At 31.6% G+C, this 21,321-nt stretch overlaps 1 protein-coding gene across 2 annotated transcripts in view; it reads left to right on the top strand.

Moving 5' to 3' along the window:
- The first annotated feature begins 9,861 nt into the window (after positions 1–9,861).
- LOC115885364 (homeotic protein distal-less-like) overlaps positions 9,862–21,321 on the top strand; it is a 96,259-nt gene continuing 84,799 nt past the window's right edge. For both annotated transcript variants that reach the window (XM_030904261.1, XM_030904260.1), the window contains exon 1: positions 9,862–10,613. In XM_030904261.1, coding sequence (XP_030760121.1) covers positions 10,304–10,613 — 310 coding nt within the window. In that variant the 5' untranslated portion in view covers positions 9,862–10,303. The remainder of the gene's footprint in view (positions 10,614–21,321) is intronic.

Raw genomic sequence — 21,321 nt, 5'->3', positions numbered from 1 at the left:
TTGTTTAATTTAAATAGAACACCCTGTATATTTTACGAGAATCAGATGCACAATTTAATTGTCTATCAAATTGTAGTATACGATTTTTTACCTATCTCTTCAGATTTTCGTATTCTTATAATTTAGACCTCATTTATCAATATACCCATGGAATATTGACATTTTAGATTATTTTTAAAAATGTAACAAATTTTTAAAGAGTACAGGTACTAATATTATCAATATAATTCAAAACTGTTTAAATATTTGTAAAAGACGAACAATTAATATGATCCCAGTATTCGAACTACATTAATTGGCTGTTTGCCTTGGTTAATATTTGCTCCAAATACTAAAAAAACTGAATTTTAACACCTGTATTTAACACCTTATAAATTTTATTTCATTTTTGACGAATGCTTATTATAATAATAACCCTAGATTAAGATTTTTTTTTTTAATAAATGGGCTCTAATAATATTACCGGTTTGTGCAACTGGTTCTCCTAAAGTATACAGGGTGTTTCATTTAAATTAAACAAGTTATTGCCGTTTAAAGCTAGTAATTATTTAAAATAAATTTTTAGACACGCTGTATAAGGTAATATTATTTTCATTATAGCAACGCAGAATTTAGTAAATAGAAAAACTTCAGTACAATATTTAGTTTTAAAAACTTAGGCATCTTCACAAAATCGTAAATATTTCAAAAACGGTAGGATTAAAATGCGGTAAACCTTAATCAAATTTACCCTTATTTGAATTGTAGAAACTAAAAATGTAATAATATACAGGGTGTTCCATTTAAAAAATAAAACTTTGATATTTTTACTGTATTTGGGACACTCTGTACCTTTAGCAGTCCTCCAATGATACAATCACTCAAGATTGCTAAAAATCCAATCATTTGGCTACAATGCTCCGAGTCGAATGAGGTGAATATCGCTGTATAACATTTTGTTTGTTTATGTTGGATCAAAACAGATTAATGTATATCAGGTAATGTATATTATTTACGTATCCCTGTGATTTGTGGTAACATTACAACTATGAATCAACAGATATTTTAAAATTCGCATATGGATTTCTTTTATACAATAAAGTCAGTGTTGACCATTAGTAGGTACCGAATAAAATGATAAATACCTTAGGATCGGACAGAACAAACACAGACCTACCGCGGTAGCTACAGATTAAGGACACAGCACAAAGACCAGCCGACATAAAGATTAATCTTTTTTCCTTTTCTATTACAAATCTCATTTGTTTCTAAAAACCGTAGCCCCGATACACGAAGAATATTAACAGTGGAAGAGAATTGGTACCTTTTTTACCTGTTCGAAAACTCCAATTTTCGAAAATGTCACACACAGACCTCGAAATTCGACTTGGATAGTAGACGGGCGTGAAGAACCAGCTTTAGATCGAGGGGCTGGCGGACTGTCAACCTGGAAAAAGGAACAGAAAATTATTACTCAAAATTTTGACGCCCACTTAGCGGGTTTTCGAAAAAAAAAAGAGAATAAATACGCCTACAGTGTTGTTTGAATGTTCTAAGGGGTCGTGGTAACACATAAAATACAAAATAGCTGTTTTTTTTGGGTTTATTTATGTATAATAAAAAAGTCACTAGGATATAAATCCGGCGAATACGGAGGGTGATCCAGCAGGTAAGCATCCAGAGGTTAATGCATTGTTGTAAAAAAATAAAAAACTTGTGGTAGGTACCTTATTCTTTCAACATCCATTAAATTGCCTCAAATTTTGTAATGCAAAAATTCTAGCACCTATTTTACGTGTATGGCGGGTTTCAGTTAAACTAAAAGACAGAGCGGCGGTAAATGTCAAAGAGTATGATAAACTAGGGCTCCAGGTACTTAAGGGTGCGTTTTGTAGAGCCCCCTGGTGTTTTACGGTGTGTCGACACGAGAGCATTATGTTGGGAGAAAGATTCTTTGATCCTCACCCAGATACCGATAGCTGAAGTATCTGCAATGTTTGTTTTTATTTTTATTAATATTGTATGGAGCTCTGTTTTAAACTAGGTAGGAATAGATATTTACGATACAAGTGAGTTAATAGCATCATTAAGACACTCGTGTCAAAGTTAGGTTAGGTTAGGTTATTGATGTCACTAGTTTAAAAAATGAGCGATTCGGAAAGTATTCCCTCTGGCATTGAAGAAGAGGCATTCAGAGCCATTTCTGGATTGCTTCCAGCAAGATCGAAACAGAACTATGAATATACATACTATAAGTACGAAAAATGATACTATCAACTATCGACTTATTTTTTTTTAAACCAAACTCAAATTCAAACTGTAGACCATTAGACACAACCATTAGAAATACCTTGAATTGATCGATGTTATCCTATTAAAAATCGCGTTCGGTTTTTAGATCACGATACTCGTGAAAAACCAGCTACGATCAACCATCGTTATTATACCCCCCACTCTACCTATATTTTTTGTTCTTTGGCCCAGGGGGGTGACAGTGAAATAGGAAAATTGGAAACAGTCATTAGTGTCATTCCTGTCATTCTCCTCACAACAAGTATGGCCGCCTAGACAAGGACAGCATTGTTTTTGTCTAACTATTGTCTAACTTTACAGTTTAGAATTGACAGATTTCAGTTTCAGAGACAACTTCAGATTTGTTCTAGAACAAATTAGAAAATATTCGACGCCATTTTAATTCACACAGTTTAGTTTCGTTTTGGAAGTTCAATTTAATATTTCGGCTGAAATTTATAAATATAAAGGTAATAAAGTATATAAAATATATTATATTACATGAAGAATCATGGAGAAAATGACGTTTCTGCAGTAGTAGGTATGTCCCATGTATATGAAAAATAGGTAGTAAATAAACACTGTTTTTACATTTTATGCAAGAAAATGGTGTTATAATCTCTTCGATCGGCGATTTTTTTGAAAATGGAAACAATTTACAGCAAGGTAAGATCATTTTTAACTATAGCCAACATTAGTTATCTCCAGTATGTGCGATTTATTGTCAATAATGCAATAAATCGGACTGATAATCTGATTATTTTATCCGACTAAAAGTCTCTTTTTGATTTATAAGCCAGGTCTCTTTGGGAATCATGGACGCTTTTTTTAAACAATATATTTATATTTTATACCTATTGATATTTTTACATTGTTAATTTTAGTATAAAAAAATTGTTTTTCTGTTTTCAGGTTTTTGTATAAGGCTCCCGTTTTCATGATCCTGCCCCCGTTTTCTGTCCGTGATGGCTGAGAATACGTGTATTTATTTACAAATTACTGTAAGTCATGCTTATACCTTACTAATTTACCTTAAAATTGCATTTAATTAAGTAATTGCTGTAGAAATCATTCAATTCTTTATTTTTTATATTTATTTAGTCACGTGGTTCATATTTCAAATAAATATGTTTGAATAAAATTTCGTTTTGTTTTATTTATATTATATTTATGATAAGAAAGAGTACAAATTAATTACATATAAACTAAAAGAGGGCCCGCCATTGAATAACCGGAAACGGAAATAAAAATGAAGCCATCATGTCAACCTGTCAATTGGAAAATTAGTTCTCCAGACGACAACGAAGGCTTTCGGTTGCGTATCGTGTTTCCACGATTTAACACAGAGTTGACACTTCTTTCTAGTTAATTATTTTATGCTTTGGACTACCTTTGCATTATCCCTATCCATGTCAAAAGGCGTAGTAGGCCATGCCAGACGTTTGTATTCCAAGGCGATCTAGATAGATTTTTCTTCGTATAAAAAATATCTTTTAAGAGTATTTCTTTCGTACGTTAGTGTATTTTAATGTGTGTTTTAAAGAAAGGCACATACTGTACTGTGAAATGTGGGTCGTCGGCCCCAAGTCGCTAGTCGTTGGTCCCATTTAATTTACGGTAGAGGCCGGACGCGTCTACATCCAGCCGAAGAGGCGTTGATGCCTCTAAAGATCCTGTTAAAAAAGTATTATTTCTGCTTTTGAGCGAGCCGACTCTGGCGCCCATCGTTAAAACGATTAATTTGCTCAACAGTTCGTTTATGGCCTCGTTTTTGCGCCGGCAGACGCGACCACTTGGTTGCAGTAACGTTCCTTCGGTTTCTTTCGGCTTTTGCGATATATGTGCGAAATAGGGTCAAGTCGAGACTGAAAAAATACTTAAAAATAATTTTAAAGAATCAAATCAGTTACTCTATGAATAATAGAATGTGGAGTACCACAAGGCTCAGTACTATAGGCCCTATTTTGTTTCTTCTTTTTATTAACGACATTGCTAACATAAACATCAATGGTAAAATATGTCTTTTTGCGGACGACACTAGCTTCACTTCATAGGATTATATAAAATGACTTAATCACCATTAAATCTTGGTGCGATTCGAACCTCCTGAGTCTCAACATTTCTAAAACTAAAGCTTTGTCGTATAAAAACTCGCTGCAGCCTTTTGTACTTAACAACACCACCACTGACGTCGTAAAATCTGTAAAATTCTTAGGGCTTGTTGTATTGACAATTCTCTGAAATGGGACATGCATATCGACGTTTTGCCGAAAAAATTAAGCTCTGCCTGTTTTTGCATTAAGATCTGTTTCTAAGGAGCTTAACTTGTCAGTGGCTAGAACTGTTTATTATGCACTTTTTGAGTCGCACCTCAGATATATGCCCTTCCATTCTGGGGTACGTGTTGTGCGACTCAATTTGACCGCATTTTCAAGCTCCAGAAGAGAGCTGTTCGATATTCACTGGGACTAAACAGCAGAACTCATTGCCAGGACTTTTTTAAGAAATTAAAAATATTAACTCTTCTTTATTTATATTTGAATCCGTTTGCCTAATACGTAAGCATGTATCAGCCTCTCAAGAAAGGCCATCTCACACTTATCCACTCAGGAACGCGGCGCAAGATCTTTATCTACCTACCCCACGCTCAGAGTTAGTTAAAAGTTCAATATTATACAAGTCGAAAAAAATGCACAACCACCTGCAATTTGAAATCAAATCCATAACATAATTTTCTTCATTTCGCAAAGCATTGAAAACTTATTTACTAGACAAGTCATCGTCTTGTATAAAAAAATAACTATTTCCTCTTGTAAAGACAATGCGGGGACATACTGTAGTACTGAAGAGTAAAACTGACACACAAAAATATGAAATAAAATTTATTATCCATATAACACACTTTAAAGTAGTTTTATTGACCAATTTACCTCTTTTTCTATATATTTTCGTGCAAATCCAATTAAGCATATTAGAAACCGGTCCCCAAGTCTAATTACCCCCATCCCTTACCCCTCGTACCCCTCAAACCTCGTCTAATTAAGGTTAAGTACCCCTCCGCATCCCCGACATCCTCGGGGCTTAGAAAAAAATCCATAATATCCATTTTAATTAAATTAATCGCCCGGATTACCGATATTTAATAAGCGACAAGCTATTAAAACTGCGATAATTATTTTTATACGGTACGGTTTTGACGGTTTGTTTATTTATTTGATTTATTTTTGGGTTTGTGGCCGATTAAAGTGGTTTCTTTTTGAGGATTGATTTGGTGAAGATGTTTGGTCTGTAAAAGTTAGAAAAAACGATAATTTGAAAAATGTATTTAATTTATTAGATGGATTTTAGTTGGTATAACCTAATATGTAGTTAAATTAACTATTGTACTTTAAATCAAATTAAAACCTGATCCAAAAAGTTATACAGGGTGGGACAAAAATTAATATTGAACATTCGTCACTTTCAAAAGTATGTTATTATTAGTAGTGGGAACTATCGAATGAATACTATCGAAACATTCGATAGTTGCAATTCATTCGAATAATTCGATAGTTAGTAAGAAAACATTCGTTGAAAACTATTCGAATAAAAATTATCGAATAGATCCGTCATCTGCCTTGAAATATTGTATTCTAGTAATTCGGCAGCAAAAACCATTCATTTATAAAATTCATTCATTTATGAAATTCATTCATTCGTCAGGATCGATTATAATAAAATATTAACTGAATTTTAGTTGTCGCCCGGCGACGTAGGTTTCTTTCCGAGACAGCGGTCGGCGGCAATGCTATGAAAGAAGCCGGCATCTTTGATTTTTTGCGGAGTCAGATATAGATAAGGACACATTATTTTTTTATTGAGGTGCTAGTATTTACACAGAAAATACATTATGAAAGGCGCTGTTGCCATATTTTGGTATTAGTTGATATTAGCAAAGAATATTATTGTTTGGCTTTAGTTAATTAGGGAATATATAGAGATACTATATATTCTGCATTTTTTTATTAATATTCTGTTGTTACACTGCAATAATACTTGTTATTTTGGATGTAGTAAAATTATTTTTAATGTTTTTTAGCAAAGACTGGTTTAATAAATAATAATAACAGTAATAATTTATTATACCTATTAACAACAAAATTTAAAATCATTTAATATAAATATTTTCTTTTAAGTAGTAGCAAAATATAAACAACAAATTAGAGGTTAAAATTATTTATATTAGATCCTATTTAAAAATAATATAGTCTCTAAATTTTTTGGCAACGTTGGTTTATTAAATAATAATAATTACAGAACTAATTTGTTATATTAACAACACATTTTAAAATCATGAAATATAAACATTTATTAATTTTCTAAGCATGCAGGGTAATGGAAGGAAAATATAAATAAAAAATTAGAAATCAAAATTATTTATATTAGGTGCTTTATATTACTATTTAAAAATTATATTTACTTTTACTGGCATTTACTTTAAAAAATAAATGAAATATTTTTTCTTCGCAAAAAACTACATGTAAAAGAATTAGCATAAACAAAATATAAACATCGTTAACTTTTTTTTTAAATTGGCACGTGTAAAACTTTCATTTTAATTTTCTCACCCCATAGTTTGAGTTCGATAACCATTTACTTAAATATGATTATACAACCACATTACTTAAATATGATTATTAAGTTCAACTAATTCATATTATTAAAACATCTAAAATAAAAATATGTATTTTTAAAATTAATTGTAAGTTCATCTAATCTCTCTTAAAAATTGCTACTTCTCAAAATTTCCCATTAAAAAATAGACCATATACCATATAAAATTAAATAATTGAAAGATCGGACTACGGAAAACCACACAAATTTTCGGAAAAATTTTGACCACCTGCACATGCACACAATCGTCAATAAATAAAATTAAAAAATAACTACTATTTTAGTATTTTAACTATTTATACGGCGAAGTTATAAAAATTTGGAAGAACTAATAATGCACCGACGCATACAAAAATCAAACGAATACTAAATTTCATTTATCAAAAGCATTCGATAGTCGTGGCTCAACGATAACCATTTAGTCGCACGGCGAGGTTGTCACATATGCTTTAGTATACAAATGAATGAATGATTTTATTCGAATAAAACCATTCGATAGTTGAAATCATTCATTCATTAACCATTCGATAGTCTAATTCATTCGATAGTTCCCATCGCTAGTTATTATTTTATTTTAAAGGGAACACCCAGTATATTATTCCGATATTCAATGGAGAATTCATGTCTCTTCAAAATACTATAAGGTTGCCTACCCCTCAAACAAAAATTTTACTAGATATTTTCTTTATTATTTGATAAAATCTAGGTGGCTGTGATATGTCTGACGTTACTTCAACATAGCTGGTTAACATTTTGTGTCAGTTAAAACAAAAAAAATTCTCAGAAATTTGCCGAAAATGCAAACTTATCCTACATCAGAGAGAATTGATATGATTTTATTAGTTGGTGAATGCATTGTGCAATGCCTTTTAAAATAAAAAAATCCTTCTGAAAAGACAATCATTTTATGCAATTAACAGGAAAGGAAGCATTTTGAGCATTTCATTTCATCTAGCTAATTTTTGTCACATAAATTTACAAGAAAGAAAATCCAGAAAAGATCTAGTAGTTCCCAAATTTAAGCAAAAATATTTTTTTTCGAAATTTTCAAATTAAAGTAACTCGGTTATTTTGGACTTATTTGAAAAACGGTAAAGAGAAAATATGTTTTTTAGATCGAGATCTACCAGACCTGAAAATATTTTCAATTATTTAAGACAGCCTGTATATCAATTTAAGGCATGCTAAAACAATAATGATTTTTTTTTGGTCACAGCTGACAGCAGTTATCACTGAATTTGTTTATTTTTTAGTAGAAATTTAAGATATACCTTATCGGTTCAAGGGGTATAAGTATCTCTTCCCGTCGCTAGAAGAAAGCAAAATACTAATTTATACACTCGTTTTATTTAATTTTTCTTTTTAGATTTTTTTTTAGTTTATTTTTTATTTATTTTTATTATTTTTTTTAATTTTTTTATTTTGATTTTTTATTATTTTATTCTTTTAACAGATCGTCAAAGGTTTATAATAGATGTAAAAAGGTATCTACTACAAAACCTAAAGTGTTCTTGAATACATAGTTGTATTTAGATATCATAAATAGTTTTTTTTCTCTATTCTTTATGCTTTTTTGCTTCAGACAACTGGAAAAGACATACCTTCTGTGACGTTGAGCATTTTTTGTCGGTTAGGCCAATTTGTTTTACCTATTCGGTAGTCGTAAAATACTACTGACCAATAATTGTTTTTTTTTCAGATTTTCTTCTATAGTGGCGAAATAAAAACAGAAACATTTTTAAAAAATCAAACCAAGCCACCGAGGTACAGCCATAATTTAGAAGAATTTAGGTTTGTGTTAGTGTTCAAAAGGAAAAAAAAACTATCAATGTAATTAATACCAAGAATAAAGATAAATTAGATAAAAAAAACTCCACAAAAATCAAAAATATTTATTGTATATAAAATTCTACTGAATTATTTATAGTTTTCACAAACACCCAGTAGCCTCTGTAGGTACTTATTATAACATAAGCTGTATAACCAAAACAGAACTTCAGAGAGACATTTCTAGATTTACTTTTATATATTTTTTAAAGAGAATAAAAGAAATAAATCTCATATAAATCCGATATCCTTACTTTGATTTTTAACTTTACTACAATAAAAAATGAAATATATCTCATATACACACTAATTATGCAAAATTGAAACCATCGTCATTTTAAAAATCAGAATATTGATAGGTACATAGCTACTAATCAGTAATTCTGTTAGTAACAGTAGAATTTCGAATTAATTAATAAATTAATTTAATTTTTATTTTTTACAGAGTTTTAGTTTATTTATTTCTTATTTTTATTATTATTTATTTTTTGGTTTTATTTTTTTATTTTGTTATTGTAACAGAACGCCAGCGGTTTATAATAGATGTATCTGCCAAAAAAACTGTGGCGAATAGTAAAACTATAAGATCACAAAACATTCCGTCCACCCGTCCAAACGCTACAACTTATCTTACGTCGCTTAACTTCAACAATTAAAGGGTGTTTATATAAAAAACTAGGTCGTTGTTCTTCTTATTATAAGTTAGAGAGCAGAATTAGGTCTAAAATCCACCACAAATTAAAATAATATCTACTAAATATATCGAAAAATAAAAACAAAAATTTTTGAAGACACCAAAAAAACGATTTATTTTATCACCCTTATAATAAAAAAAGAGACGCTCCAAAAAAACCGCACCCCTGCAGAGCACCAGCTTCGTCGCCAACCCTAAACCGTCTCTTAAGGTCGGAACGCACTAGGCGGTCGCGGTTCTTCTGCACAGCGCCGCGACGTCATGCCTAACCTCGCCCAGGCAGTCTGTCCCGCCTTCTCACCAGTCCCCGACCAATGGAAACGCGCGTAGGAGGCGCCAAACAGCGACCTCTACCGACCGCCGCGCCACAAGCTAACCATTATATGATTATTCTTCATTATAGTACCTACGCTCGCTGGAGGTAGATGGTTGAGAACAACCGGGTAATTTCCAACCGTTTACGCGTGAAAAAACGACGACCGGGCATCATTACACCCCCCGCCGGTGAAGCAGTACCCTAATTTCTATCGGAAAGAGACGGAGATAGTGCTCACTGGATTTTGTAGCAATTATCCCGTCCGGCCGCGACGTTTTCGATCGTAGCGCCTCTACGTCGATTCGGACAACTACCCGGAGAGTGCTCACTGGATTTTATAGCAATTTTTCGGTTGAATCACAGTGCCGAATTTGTACCTGCATCGTTTCTTGCGAGGATGTGTTAGTGAGGTGTTTCCAGATATAACGCTTCGTCCCGATCCCGGCGCCAAGGTGGACCACAAACCGTTCACCACGCTCAACTTCACGGACTTGGGGTCCCCCTTCGGGGGACCCGGGGAAGAACCACCTGGAACACCTACAATGGCCAATGAAGCCCATCTAGGACCTCCAACGCCTCACGACGGAGGTGCCTCGACTCCTGTCTCAAAAAGCGCGTTTATTGAGTTACAACAACACGGTTACGGGCCTCTAAGAACGACGTACCAACATCACTTTAACACGCCGACCGGTCAGGGACATGGGGGAGGTCCAGGTGGGCACGATACGGGATTCCCGAGTCCCAGGGGAGCTCTGGGAGCTTATCCGTTTCCGCCGATGCACCAGAACTCATACGCGGGGTACCACTTGGGGTCGTACGCTTCGAACTGTCCGCCATCGCCAAAAGATGATGGTGAGTTTGAGTCAAGGCGGTGTTGGTGTGGAAATCATGTAATTTTGTATGTTTTTTGATGTGTGGTAAAGTGATTTTGAGGATAGTGTTAAAGCCTGGAAGTGATCATGTAAAAGCATCAGAAAACTTAAGTATCATTAGACTTATTTATTAACTAACATCATATTTTAAAGCTCTATCTAACTTTCTCTTGTTGATCTTTGAAACTGCTGCTGTAAGTAAATGATACAATTTCGAATCATTTTTCTCTTCTTCTTCTTCTTTTTCTTATTTGAGATCTTTCGATCTGTTAATTTTAAGGTTGCTTCTGTTAGGAGTTCTTGGGACATGGACTGCCAACTGTCTTTCCATCATTTTGGAGGTTTTCCCGGCTGTCTCTTACCCATGGGTTTTCCTTCAAGGAGTTTCCCTGTTTTCTTCCATGCGTTTTATGTGTGCGAACCGTTGTTGTCTGATATTTGTGTTTGTAATTCTGTCTCTTCTAGTCTTCCCCATTATGGTTCTTAAGTTCTTCATTTCAGCGACTCTTAACATGCTTTTGGTCTTGTTTATTTCCTCTCGGATTTCTATGCCATATGTCATTATTGGTCTGATGTAGGTGTTATAAATTTTAATTTTGCTGTCTGTTCGCATGAAGGGGTTTGTCCACACTCAGACATCCTGACATGGCCGTTGCTCTGTTTATCTGGCTTCTCAGATCTTTCTCTGGATCATGATGAATCTATTCCTAGGTATTTGAATTGTGATACCTGCTCAATAATTTTGTTTTCTACTACCAGTTTGCATCTTACCGGATCTTTATTAGGAGGATTTAGTTTTTTTCTGTGGAGATAATCTATGAAGCTGTCTCTGCATATCGTCCTCTCTCTCCGCGATAATGGCTGCATCATCATATACATTTAATCTTGTTTTCATAGTTGACATAACTTACTTCTTAGATCTGCATGTACATGATTCTATTTCTTTTTGTCTCAACATCTTTTATATGTTTCCACGTCTATTGCTATTTAAGAAAGTTAATTCTATAGACCATGTCCATGTTCCACTGCGATGTTTTCAGGTCTATTGTGGTCCTCTTTTGATCCCTTTGAGACTGAATCCTCCATATAGCTATTTGCCAATGGCCTATCATTGCCTAATACAAAGAACTACTCATTTGCCAGACTGCCGCCCCAACATACAATATGTTCTGTCGTTTCTATTAATCTTTCAATGCCCTATTAGGAGACACACTATAGCTTTGACTATCTTTCTGTCTTTGCTGATCTGACTTCTGTTATCTAGGTCTTCTGTCTTGTTCAATTTTTTTTTTCTCTTATTGTGATTGCAAACAAATCGTCGTTGGTAATGAAATTATGTATTTTTTGAATTTTTTTTTGATGTGTTGCAAAGTGATTTTAAAGGATAGCGAGTAGAAGAGTTTTTTGGTGAAGCTACAAAAGAATCAATCATTACTCTTGATATTTTACTAATAATATCTTTTAAAACTGTAACTTCTCCGTATTCTTCTTGCTAATCTGCCTTAGTGGCTTCTCCTGAAGCTAAATTATACAATTCTGAGTGGTTTTCAAGATCTCAAAACCTCCCAATATTCCACCCTGTACTTCATTCTTCTTCTTTTATTCCAATTCTTTTTATATAGAATCATTGAAACGTAGTAGTACAGAAATCTAATAATTTATCATCAAGCCATTGAAAATCTTATCTTCGCCATATTTTCTAAAATTCTGTCTGTTCTGTATACAATATTTTATGAATATCTTTCTGTAATTTCTTGTTTCCTTCTTCTTTTCTTAGTTTATAATTCCACTCTTTTGGTCTTCATGTAAATCATTCTTATTTCTTTTCTCCCAACATCTCTTCTGTATCATCATCAACATCTGTGTCATAAATTTGAAGGTATATTCTCTCTCTTCTTGCATATTTCTTCATTTACGTCTGTGTTTTGTTGTCTTGCTGTTTGATACAATTTTGTTCAAGCTTGTCTTCTTTCTTCTTAAATTGTAGTCATATCTTAGATTAGGATAACTTTTTAGCCTGTTTACATATTTTCGGTACCACTATGTATTTTTTTGCTGTATGTATTTTTTTGCATATTTGGTCAGTACTTGTTCTGTAGACCTTGCTTGTTGCCAGTGTCTGTATAATCCACTCCAGCCTATTTTAGTCCTTCTTGGATGTTCTAGACAACCATCACTCTACGGATTTGTTCGCTATCTAGAGTTTCCTGACGAATTCCTAGAATTTAAAGGTAATATGATGCCGCAAGAATATCCTGCAATGCAATAAATGGCAAATTTATTTAATCTATTCAAAATTTTAGTATAACCTGGACATCTGGACTATATAGATCATATAGACCATATAATCGTAGTCTTATAGAACATCAAAGAACTCATCTTTACAGGATTATGTTTATTATAGAGAACACCACACAATCATAATGTTATGCCATCAAAGTCTTGCCATATTCTTCCAGTCATATTCAAGTCAGTATCCAATTCTATACTTAGGTCTTTCTGTACTTCATCATTCTCCTTTTTCTGCCATCTCATCTTCTATATAGAATCAATATAATGTAGTTAATAATAAATTTACCAATTTGTCTTTAAGGAAATGTAAATCTTCTTAATATTTCAAAAAGATTTGTCTATACATTTTCTTTTACAAATTTCCGTATTCTACTTTACACATTCTATATATTTTTTACTTGTATTTCTATATTTCATAGATATTCTTCCTGCAGTTTCTTTATTGCATCTATATTTCAATGTCCTGAACTCTTTATAGAGGTTATAACTATATACCGTATGATCGAAAAAAAACGGCGTCTAGTTGGCTGGGAAATGAACATCAATGACATTTCCCATATAAATTTACATTTAAAATGACAGCGATCTTCATTCCATAGCCATCGCTGACGCCGTTTTTTCTGGATCATACGGTAGTACATAGCTGGTATTGGTTCAAACTGTTATCATATAAAGATATCATTTAAATGGAGTAAATGGTAGAATTTCAAGAAATTTTTAACCAAAACTGTAGAAAGTTACTTATTCTTTTTGTTGCTCTGTATTCTTTAGATAGAGTTTGTATCTAAACTTCCCAAATTTTTCTTTATTTTATCTAATAGTTTCTCTTAAAAACAACTTTTTTTTATAGTCTTTTAAGTGTTACAAATAGAACAATAGCTTTTGCTCACTAAATCATCAGAAGTATGAGAATTACTAAACTTTTTCAGTTTACTAATATGAACTTCTTTGAAGCTGAATATTGTTTGTTGCACAAAAGTATTTTATTATTCTCTATCAAATTCATACAAGATCTTTTTCAACATATTTTAGTGACACCACAACGGAGTTTTCAAAGGCTCATCCGTCCAAACGCTCACCTAATCTAACGTCGCTTAACTTCAGCGATAGCCGGGTTCTTTTAACGTACCTAGGTCGTTGTTCTAGATACTTTAAAGGTCCGTAAAGGTTGTTTGTTTCCGAAATAAACTGTTAAATGCCCTTTGAAAAGCTTCGATGTTCCATCTACCTGCATTGGCGATACGGTCGTTTGGATATAATTAATTTAATTGACTAATTAGCGCACTAATTGCTTAATTTGACGCAGGCCGTCGTTAAAAGTTACGAAATATAATTTCTAGGTGAATTTACTACCAACTTGGAAAAAAATATGTTTACATACTCACCATTATTTCGAGTAATTTTTGTTTTTAAAATTTAAAAAAAAGTTTTTTTAATAATAATATAGTATTATAGTATACAACAATTATTATATTTCTTCTGTTACAGTTTTTATTAATTCATGTATATTAATTTTAAACTATTCTTAGTAGTATATTTTATTTTCATCATTATTTTCAACTTCCTCACATATTTAGATAGTCTCTTTGTAGATAGGCTCATTGTTATCTATTGCTGGCTATCGGCGGGCCCAAGTTATCCCTGCTAATGTCATGGTTCCATCTCAGGTTCGGTCTTCAGATCTATTTGTGGTCTTTTTCTGATCCTTAAGTTACATTCTTCATAGTCTAGGCCCTTGGAGACTGAACCCTCCATATAGCTCTATGTGAATGACATATCATTGCATAGTACAAAGAACTGTCAATCCTATAACCCTCAGATGCATGTTAACCTTACAAAATGCCCTATATACTATTATTATTAATACCATTATAGACCCAAACTACAACTTCGACTGTCTTCCTATCTTTGCTTATCAGGTCTAAGAACTTTTTTGCCTGTATATTTTGTAAATAATATGAGTTTTATTTACAAAAACAGTATAATAATTTTAAAATACCATATGATCGAGAAAAAAACCGGCTTGGAAATGACGATCGATGATGGTTCTCGTATGATTTTACATATAAAAAGACAACGATCTTTATTTCATATCTATCGTTGACGCCGTTTTTTTTCGATTATGTTCTACTTAAAAGTTAAAAAAAAATAAAAAACTTCAAAATACGTGGTATTCAGCACAATTTGTGGTGGTGTGATACACTTTTATTAATTAAAAAAAGCCCAAAACACACTTTACTAGCATATACATATTATACGTGTTATTGATTTGAATTAAAAATGCTTCTTAGTATGTTTTGTTGACTAAAACTGTTTTGATCTTTCCTTGTGCATCAAGCCTTAGTGTATATAACAAATATAAATCAACTTTAATGTATAGAATTTTCAGCCATCGTTCAACGTCACGTTATATATTGTCGAACTCTCTCAATCGTTTGACAACCAGATGAAAGACATTGGTGACGTCATTACAGAATTTCATAAATCACCGCATATTCTTTTTAGTAATTGTCATTTTCATTTGATTCGGGGTTATAATTTTATTGACGGATATCGATCAATGTCAAAATTAAAATATGATTATCGCTGTAAAACAAAATTCCAAATTTTTTACTGTAAAAATGCCTCAAAGATTTAACCAAAACGAACAAGAGCTCATTGCTGCAAGCTTATAAATTATTTTTCTCGAGAAAGAGACGCTGGTAGAACACTCTTACCAGTGATCGCCGTATATGAAGTAAATACAATGCAAAGGTGTAATATTCTTATGTAAAATACGAATTGATAATGGTTTTAAATAATATAGCGAGTTGCTGATGCTTTAGAAATAGGAATTTCAACAGTCCAAAGGATTGGAATTAAAAGGATCGTATATAACTGATGAAGAGTTCAAGAAAAAATGAATAAATGCCGGAAAAAAACGGAACCCTCTCAATCAAAAATATAGGAACGTACTTAAAATTTAACACACCCTAAAACTCATATTTGACAAATAATTATGACGAAACATTGAACAATGGCTAAACAGTCTTTATATTATCTGTAATCCCTTTATACCATACAAATTCATCAGTAAATAAAGAATACAAGGGGCAATAATATTCCCAAAAGATATTAATTAAAAAATGAATAATTTAATATCAACATTATTAAGACAAATCTAAGTACTTAAATACTTTATTTATAAACCTTTTGCAACTTAATAGCCATTCGTTACTTATAAGGCAATTTGATTAAGCATAATAGCTTAGAAGCAGAAATAAACGTCTGTTTTGTTTAAGAAATTTACTATTTTTGTCCATAAATTTTACTCAAGTAAATTAACAATGATTTTATTAGAATTCCTGGTAATTTCAGTAAGATTTGTTATTCTTTTAACGCATTAAAATATGTTATATTTATAATAAATATATTTTTTCCATAGCAACTGTTAAAATTGCCTTATATCTATTAAAAATAGTAGATAAAATAGTACTTTAACAGCGAGGATAGGTTAAAAACTTTATTCCTTCTCGCATGTTTTTTAATTGCTTCCATTTTTGAAAATTTTGTATTCCTTTTCATAAGTTATTCGGGATTTAAATGGTAGTAATTTGGATATGGCGTTTGTCGGCGTTGAATACCATTTTATCGTCTTGTATAAAAAATAACCAATTTTTTAATTTATACATTCTATAAAATATATTCTATAAACGCTTTTATAGAATATAAAAGGCTTTAAATTAATAAATCTAAATTTATACATTTTTTCTATAAATTATTTTTGTTGATCAACTATTTTTTTCTAGACCATCTACAGTATGTCCGCGGATTGTCTTTACAAGAGAAAAAACTTCCTTATTATTGGCCTTTTGTTGTCAAAATACGGGGACATACTGTATATATTAAGCAATAATAATTAGATTTTTATTACATATTTTTCTAACTCCATGATAAATAAAACAAACACTTCTGTGTGAATTTATTTTAATTTTTTATTTATAATTATTTTCATATATACTATTATAAAACCATCGATCTTCTGCTTAATAAAATATAGACTAGATTATTGGCAGAGAGCTCCAAACTGCAATTCTACAATAATTATGCGGGAAAACAAATAATTATTACCTTCTCCGACAAATTACACGTTAATATTAATTTATTATCGCAGCCAGAAGTTGTTTTGACATTGATGGTATGCCATTTTGTTGTTGTTATTAAGAAAAACACACATAATTATTTTGAAATCAATAATATTTTAAATTAAAAAAAAACAGAAATTTTTTAGAAAATATTTTCAGATTTCATGGTAACAAAATAAAATATTTTTTTCTTTTTATACTTTATAATATCTCTCTATCATTTTACAGATTCATCTCTCAATTAGATTAAATAGTATAATATTTTTATTCAATTCAATTGACATATTTTTTCTTAGTAATTGTTTCATCGTTATTCATATTTTCCTTTGTAGTGGTTTTTATTAGAGAGATATCATATTCATTAAAGTATTAGTTACTAGGAATTTTTTGACTAACTTACTATTCCATAGTATCAGTGAAAAGATTCATTTTGAACCACATCCTCTATGATTTGTTGATTTATTCTTGTGGAATAACGAATATCCAAAGACACAAATTATAAGACACAAATTTTTAGGGGCTTCTTGATATATAGTCGGTGAATTTAACAATTGATATATATTAAATATAAATCATAAATAGTTGCTATACACAAAAAAAACATCCGTTTTAATCAGAATCCAATTGCGCGAGTGATTCAAGAGAAATCCAAACCAAACCAGCATTCAAGCTACCGAAGTATATTCTGTATTATAAACATTCTATCTATGGAGATTCCTGAGAAAACCACAGAACAGCATCACTATGATCACGACTGATGTATGTGTCGGCAAACATACGCTTAGAAACCACATTTAATCACAATAACAGAGAAAAAAGAATGAGTAAAAAAATCAGTGACGGGGACACGATTATGTCATAAGTTCTCGACTAGTAAAAATATAAAAATGTCGTAATATTGAATTATCAATCAATAAACTTGTATTTATTACTTAAAACTTGTTATTTTATGTCTGAAATTTGAATAACGCCTTTAAATAGTGATGGATATAGTAATACAAGTGTCATACAATGTACTACAGTACTCAGAAGCTATACAAAGTGGTCCAGAATTTTTTTCTTTTCAATTAATTTAAAAATATCGTTCACAATGATGAAAAAAAATTCTGGCCAAGTTTGAGCTCTTAATATTAATATTAGGAGGTGTTTCATCGTGATTTTCTGTTTCCCATTTAAGCAACACGCGGAAACAATTTTTTTGGAATTTTATTTCGTTATAACAAATCAGCGTATTCTAAGAATCTTTACATATTCTTGTAGGAAATTGAACGGTCTTCAAAAAAGGTCTGATATGATTTTTCATTTAATCCACTCGTTTGAAAGTTATCGAAGGTTAAAGTTCAACTTCAAATCGTATATGACAACTTCCAAAATAAATTTTTTATAGGTATTTTATCACGAAAAAAATGGTCCAAAAACCTAAAATATTTTATTTTTCGTAAAGTTCATCAAGTGTTCTTTGGTAAAACATTATTTTTTTTACGAAATACAAAAAATAATCGCAAGAAAAAATATGTTTTTTTCTATATTTAATAGTGGTACCTGATTTTTTTTATCTGAGTAATTACTTAAAAAAAATGAATAATTTTTGACGCTCTCTAAATTTTTAGTTTATTGTCTAAAAAAATAACAGACCATTGCAAACCCTTAATATTCACAATAGACCTTGCCTCAAAGGCGGCTCATTTTTCATTTAAATTACATGGGAATTTGCAAATATTTTTTTTCTTTCGATCTTGCTCCCTCGCAGCCATGAATTTTAAGTTGAAAAATTTAGGAATTTACCGAGTGGTTAACTTTAACCGTGAATAACTTTTGAAGGGGTAGGTTTATCGAAAAATTGTCAGAGACCTTTTTTGCAGAGCGTTTATTTCTGTACAAGAATGTGTGAAGGTTTATAGCGAATATTAAGGGTTTACAATGGTCTCTTGCTTCTACTCGTTCTACATCTTCTTTAAATTCTGTGAACGTAACAATGTTAAAACAAAACAAAATCTTCGTTATCATTTTAATTTTTGACAATTACTCCTCTACAAACTTCGATGCTCTATGCACTGATTCACGACTATTTTTAATCGCAACGCATCTATCAATCAATATTATTATGTATACATTTCCTTGAATTTTCCTCTACGAGCGGATGAAAAATATTTAAAAAAACATACGTCCATTTTACGCGAGCACGTGAACATGATGTTTTTAGTTTTTTTTCATGTTGGAATGAATATATTCGACAAGCTGATGGGTTGCATTCCTTTGACAAATACCAATTCTTACAGGAATTTTTTTTGTAAAAAGTTAATTGCGTAGTTGTTTTATCAGGTTTTTTAAATAAATATACTGTATGGAAAATTATAAGAAATTTTACTTAAAATTAAATTTTAATTTTCACTTTTTTTAATATATTTTTGCTGATAGAGTATAAAATATATAAAATATTAAAAAAAAGTATAGAATACAAGTAGTATAAAAAAGTATAAATAGTATAAATATTCATGACTCAGGATTTTTCAAAGGGTCATTTCCCTTCAAGGAGTGAAATAAATTTAAAAAAAAATATTTTTTTTAAATTTCGGAGAAACGGTAAGAACTAGGAAAAAAAAGTTCAAATAAAAGTTGTGGCGCGTCAAATTTCACATAGAAATGATCTCAACACTTTTTTTGCTCAGATCAAAGTTAACCGAGATAGGGTGGCTAGAAGCTAGGGGATGATAGTAGAAATTTAAAAAAAATACAAGTTGCTAAAAAAATCATATATTTAACATTTTTATTCAATTATTTCGGAGAATTATAAATTTCAATTAAGATTTTTTTTTAAATTCACCTGTTAGCAAATTTCAGAGAACGGTAAGAACTTTGAAAAAAATGTTTCAATAAAAGCTCTGTCCTCTACCTTCTAGTCACCCTATCTCGGTTAATTTTGATCTAAGTAAAAAAAGTATAGAGACCATTTTTATGTAAAATTGGTCGCTCTACAACTTTTATTTGAACTTTTTCTTTCTAGTCCTTACTGTTTCTACTACCAAAACCAAGAACAGTTAACCTAATAGGACTGCTCATTCAGCCAAAAGTGTCAGCCAGGTGCATGCGAAAACTGCTCGCTTTGTGACGTCATTGTAGTCCTTGTCATGGTTATTAGTCCTTATCCGACAACCAACAATACACACGCGTGCATTATTGGTTGCCGGATGCAAAACGTTCATTATTTAGTTTATTTATTTAAACACCTTATATGTATGCAGTATAGAAAATTGACTGTATAAATCGTATTAAATACTCGGATAATGCATTTTTAAGAACAGCAGCTCCCAGCATCACCTTTTTCAGGCATTCTTTTTAGAGTACTTCCATATTTTGCTTTAAAATAATTAATAAACAATATCGTAGGCACTTAGTAAGCACTTTGTCACAATCCGCAACACAAAATGAACGTATTTAAACACTCTATAGGTCTAAAAACTTTAGAAACATTTAAAATTGTCAAAATAATGAACTCAAAATTTCTCAGCTGTTATTTTTATAAGTTTACCATAGGCAACTAATAATACACACTATCATGACAAGGACTACAATGACGTCACAACTGTCAGCTGAAGCGCGGGAAGAGGCGAATGTACGTCTATGAGCAATCCTATTAGTTTATCGTTCTTGTACCAAAACTTCGTATTTGGAGGTCTATTTTCTTGGACTATCGACGGCTGCTGGTTATCAGGTTCTTTCCCTGTATGTATATTGTTACTATAGGCATACCTTATTGCCCCGCACAGTTTATATATTCTGTAAGGACCAATTAGATCTACTATAATATTATAAAACATATCGTATATCACGTTTTCCCCTGGACCCTTCAATTGATAATGATCTTCATTTCATAGCCATCGTTGACGCCGTTTTTTTTTTCTCGACCGTATAGTATTTTGTTTATTGCAATGTCATTATTTTACCTCGGATTAGAACTTCTACCGACCTATTACGCCAGTTTATGGTATTTTTTTGTTATTCGAACAAATTATAGTCCAATTAATCGCATTTTGATGTTTGACAAGGTACTTTGCGTCGACATTGGCGTGTATATCGTGTGTGTAAGGTAGTACTGGTACTCGTTTTTTTCCCTGACGACGACAACGATCAAAATACGACGTTTCTGTACTCGCTGCCGATGCGATAAACCGTTTTATTGAACAATATTAACCTTCGTTCGACCGATAGCGTCGTTAGAACATGGTAATTCACTTTGAGAGTTACGTACTAGAACCACCACAGAGTACTACT

Source organism: Sitophilus oryzae, unplaced genomic scaffold (assembly GCF_002938485.1).
Source record: "Sitophilus oryzae breed Bouriz unplaced genomic scaffold, Soryzae_2.0 scaffold_381_pilon_pilon, whole genome shotgun sequence".
NCBI classification, from domain to species: Eukaryota; Metazoa; Arthropoda; class Insecta; order Coleoptera; family Curculionidae; genus Sitophilus; species Sitophilus oryzae.
The sequence above is the reverse complement of the archived record's forward strand: the minus strand, read 5'-3'. Positions and strand labels throughout refer to the sequence as shown.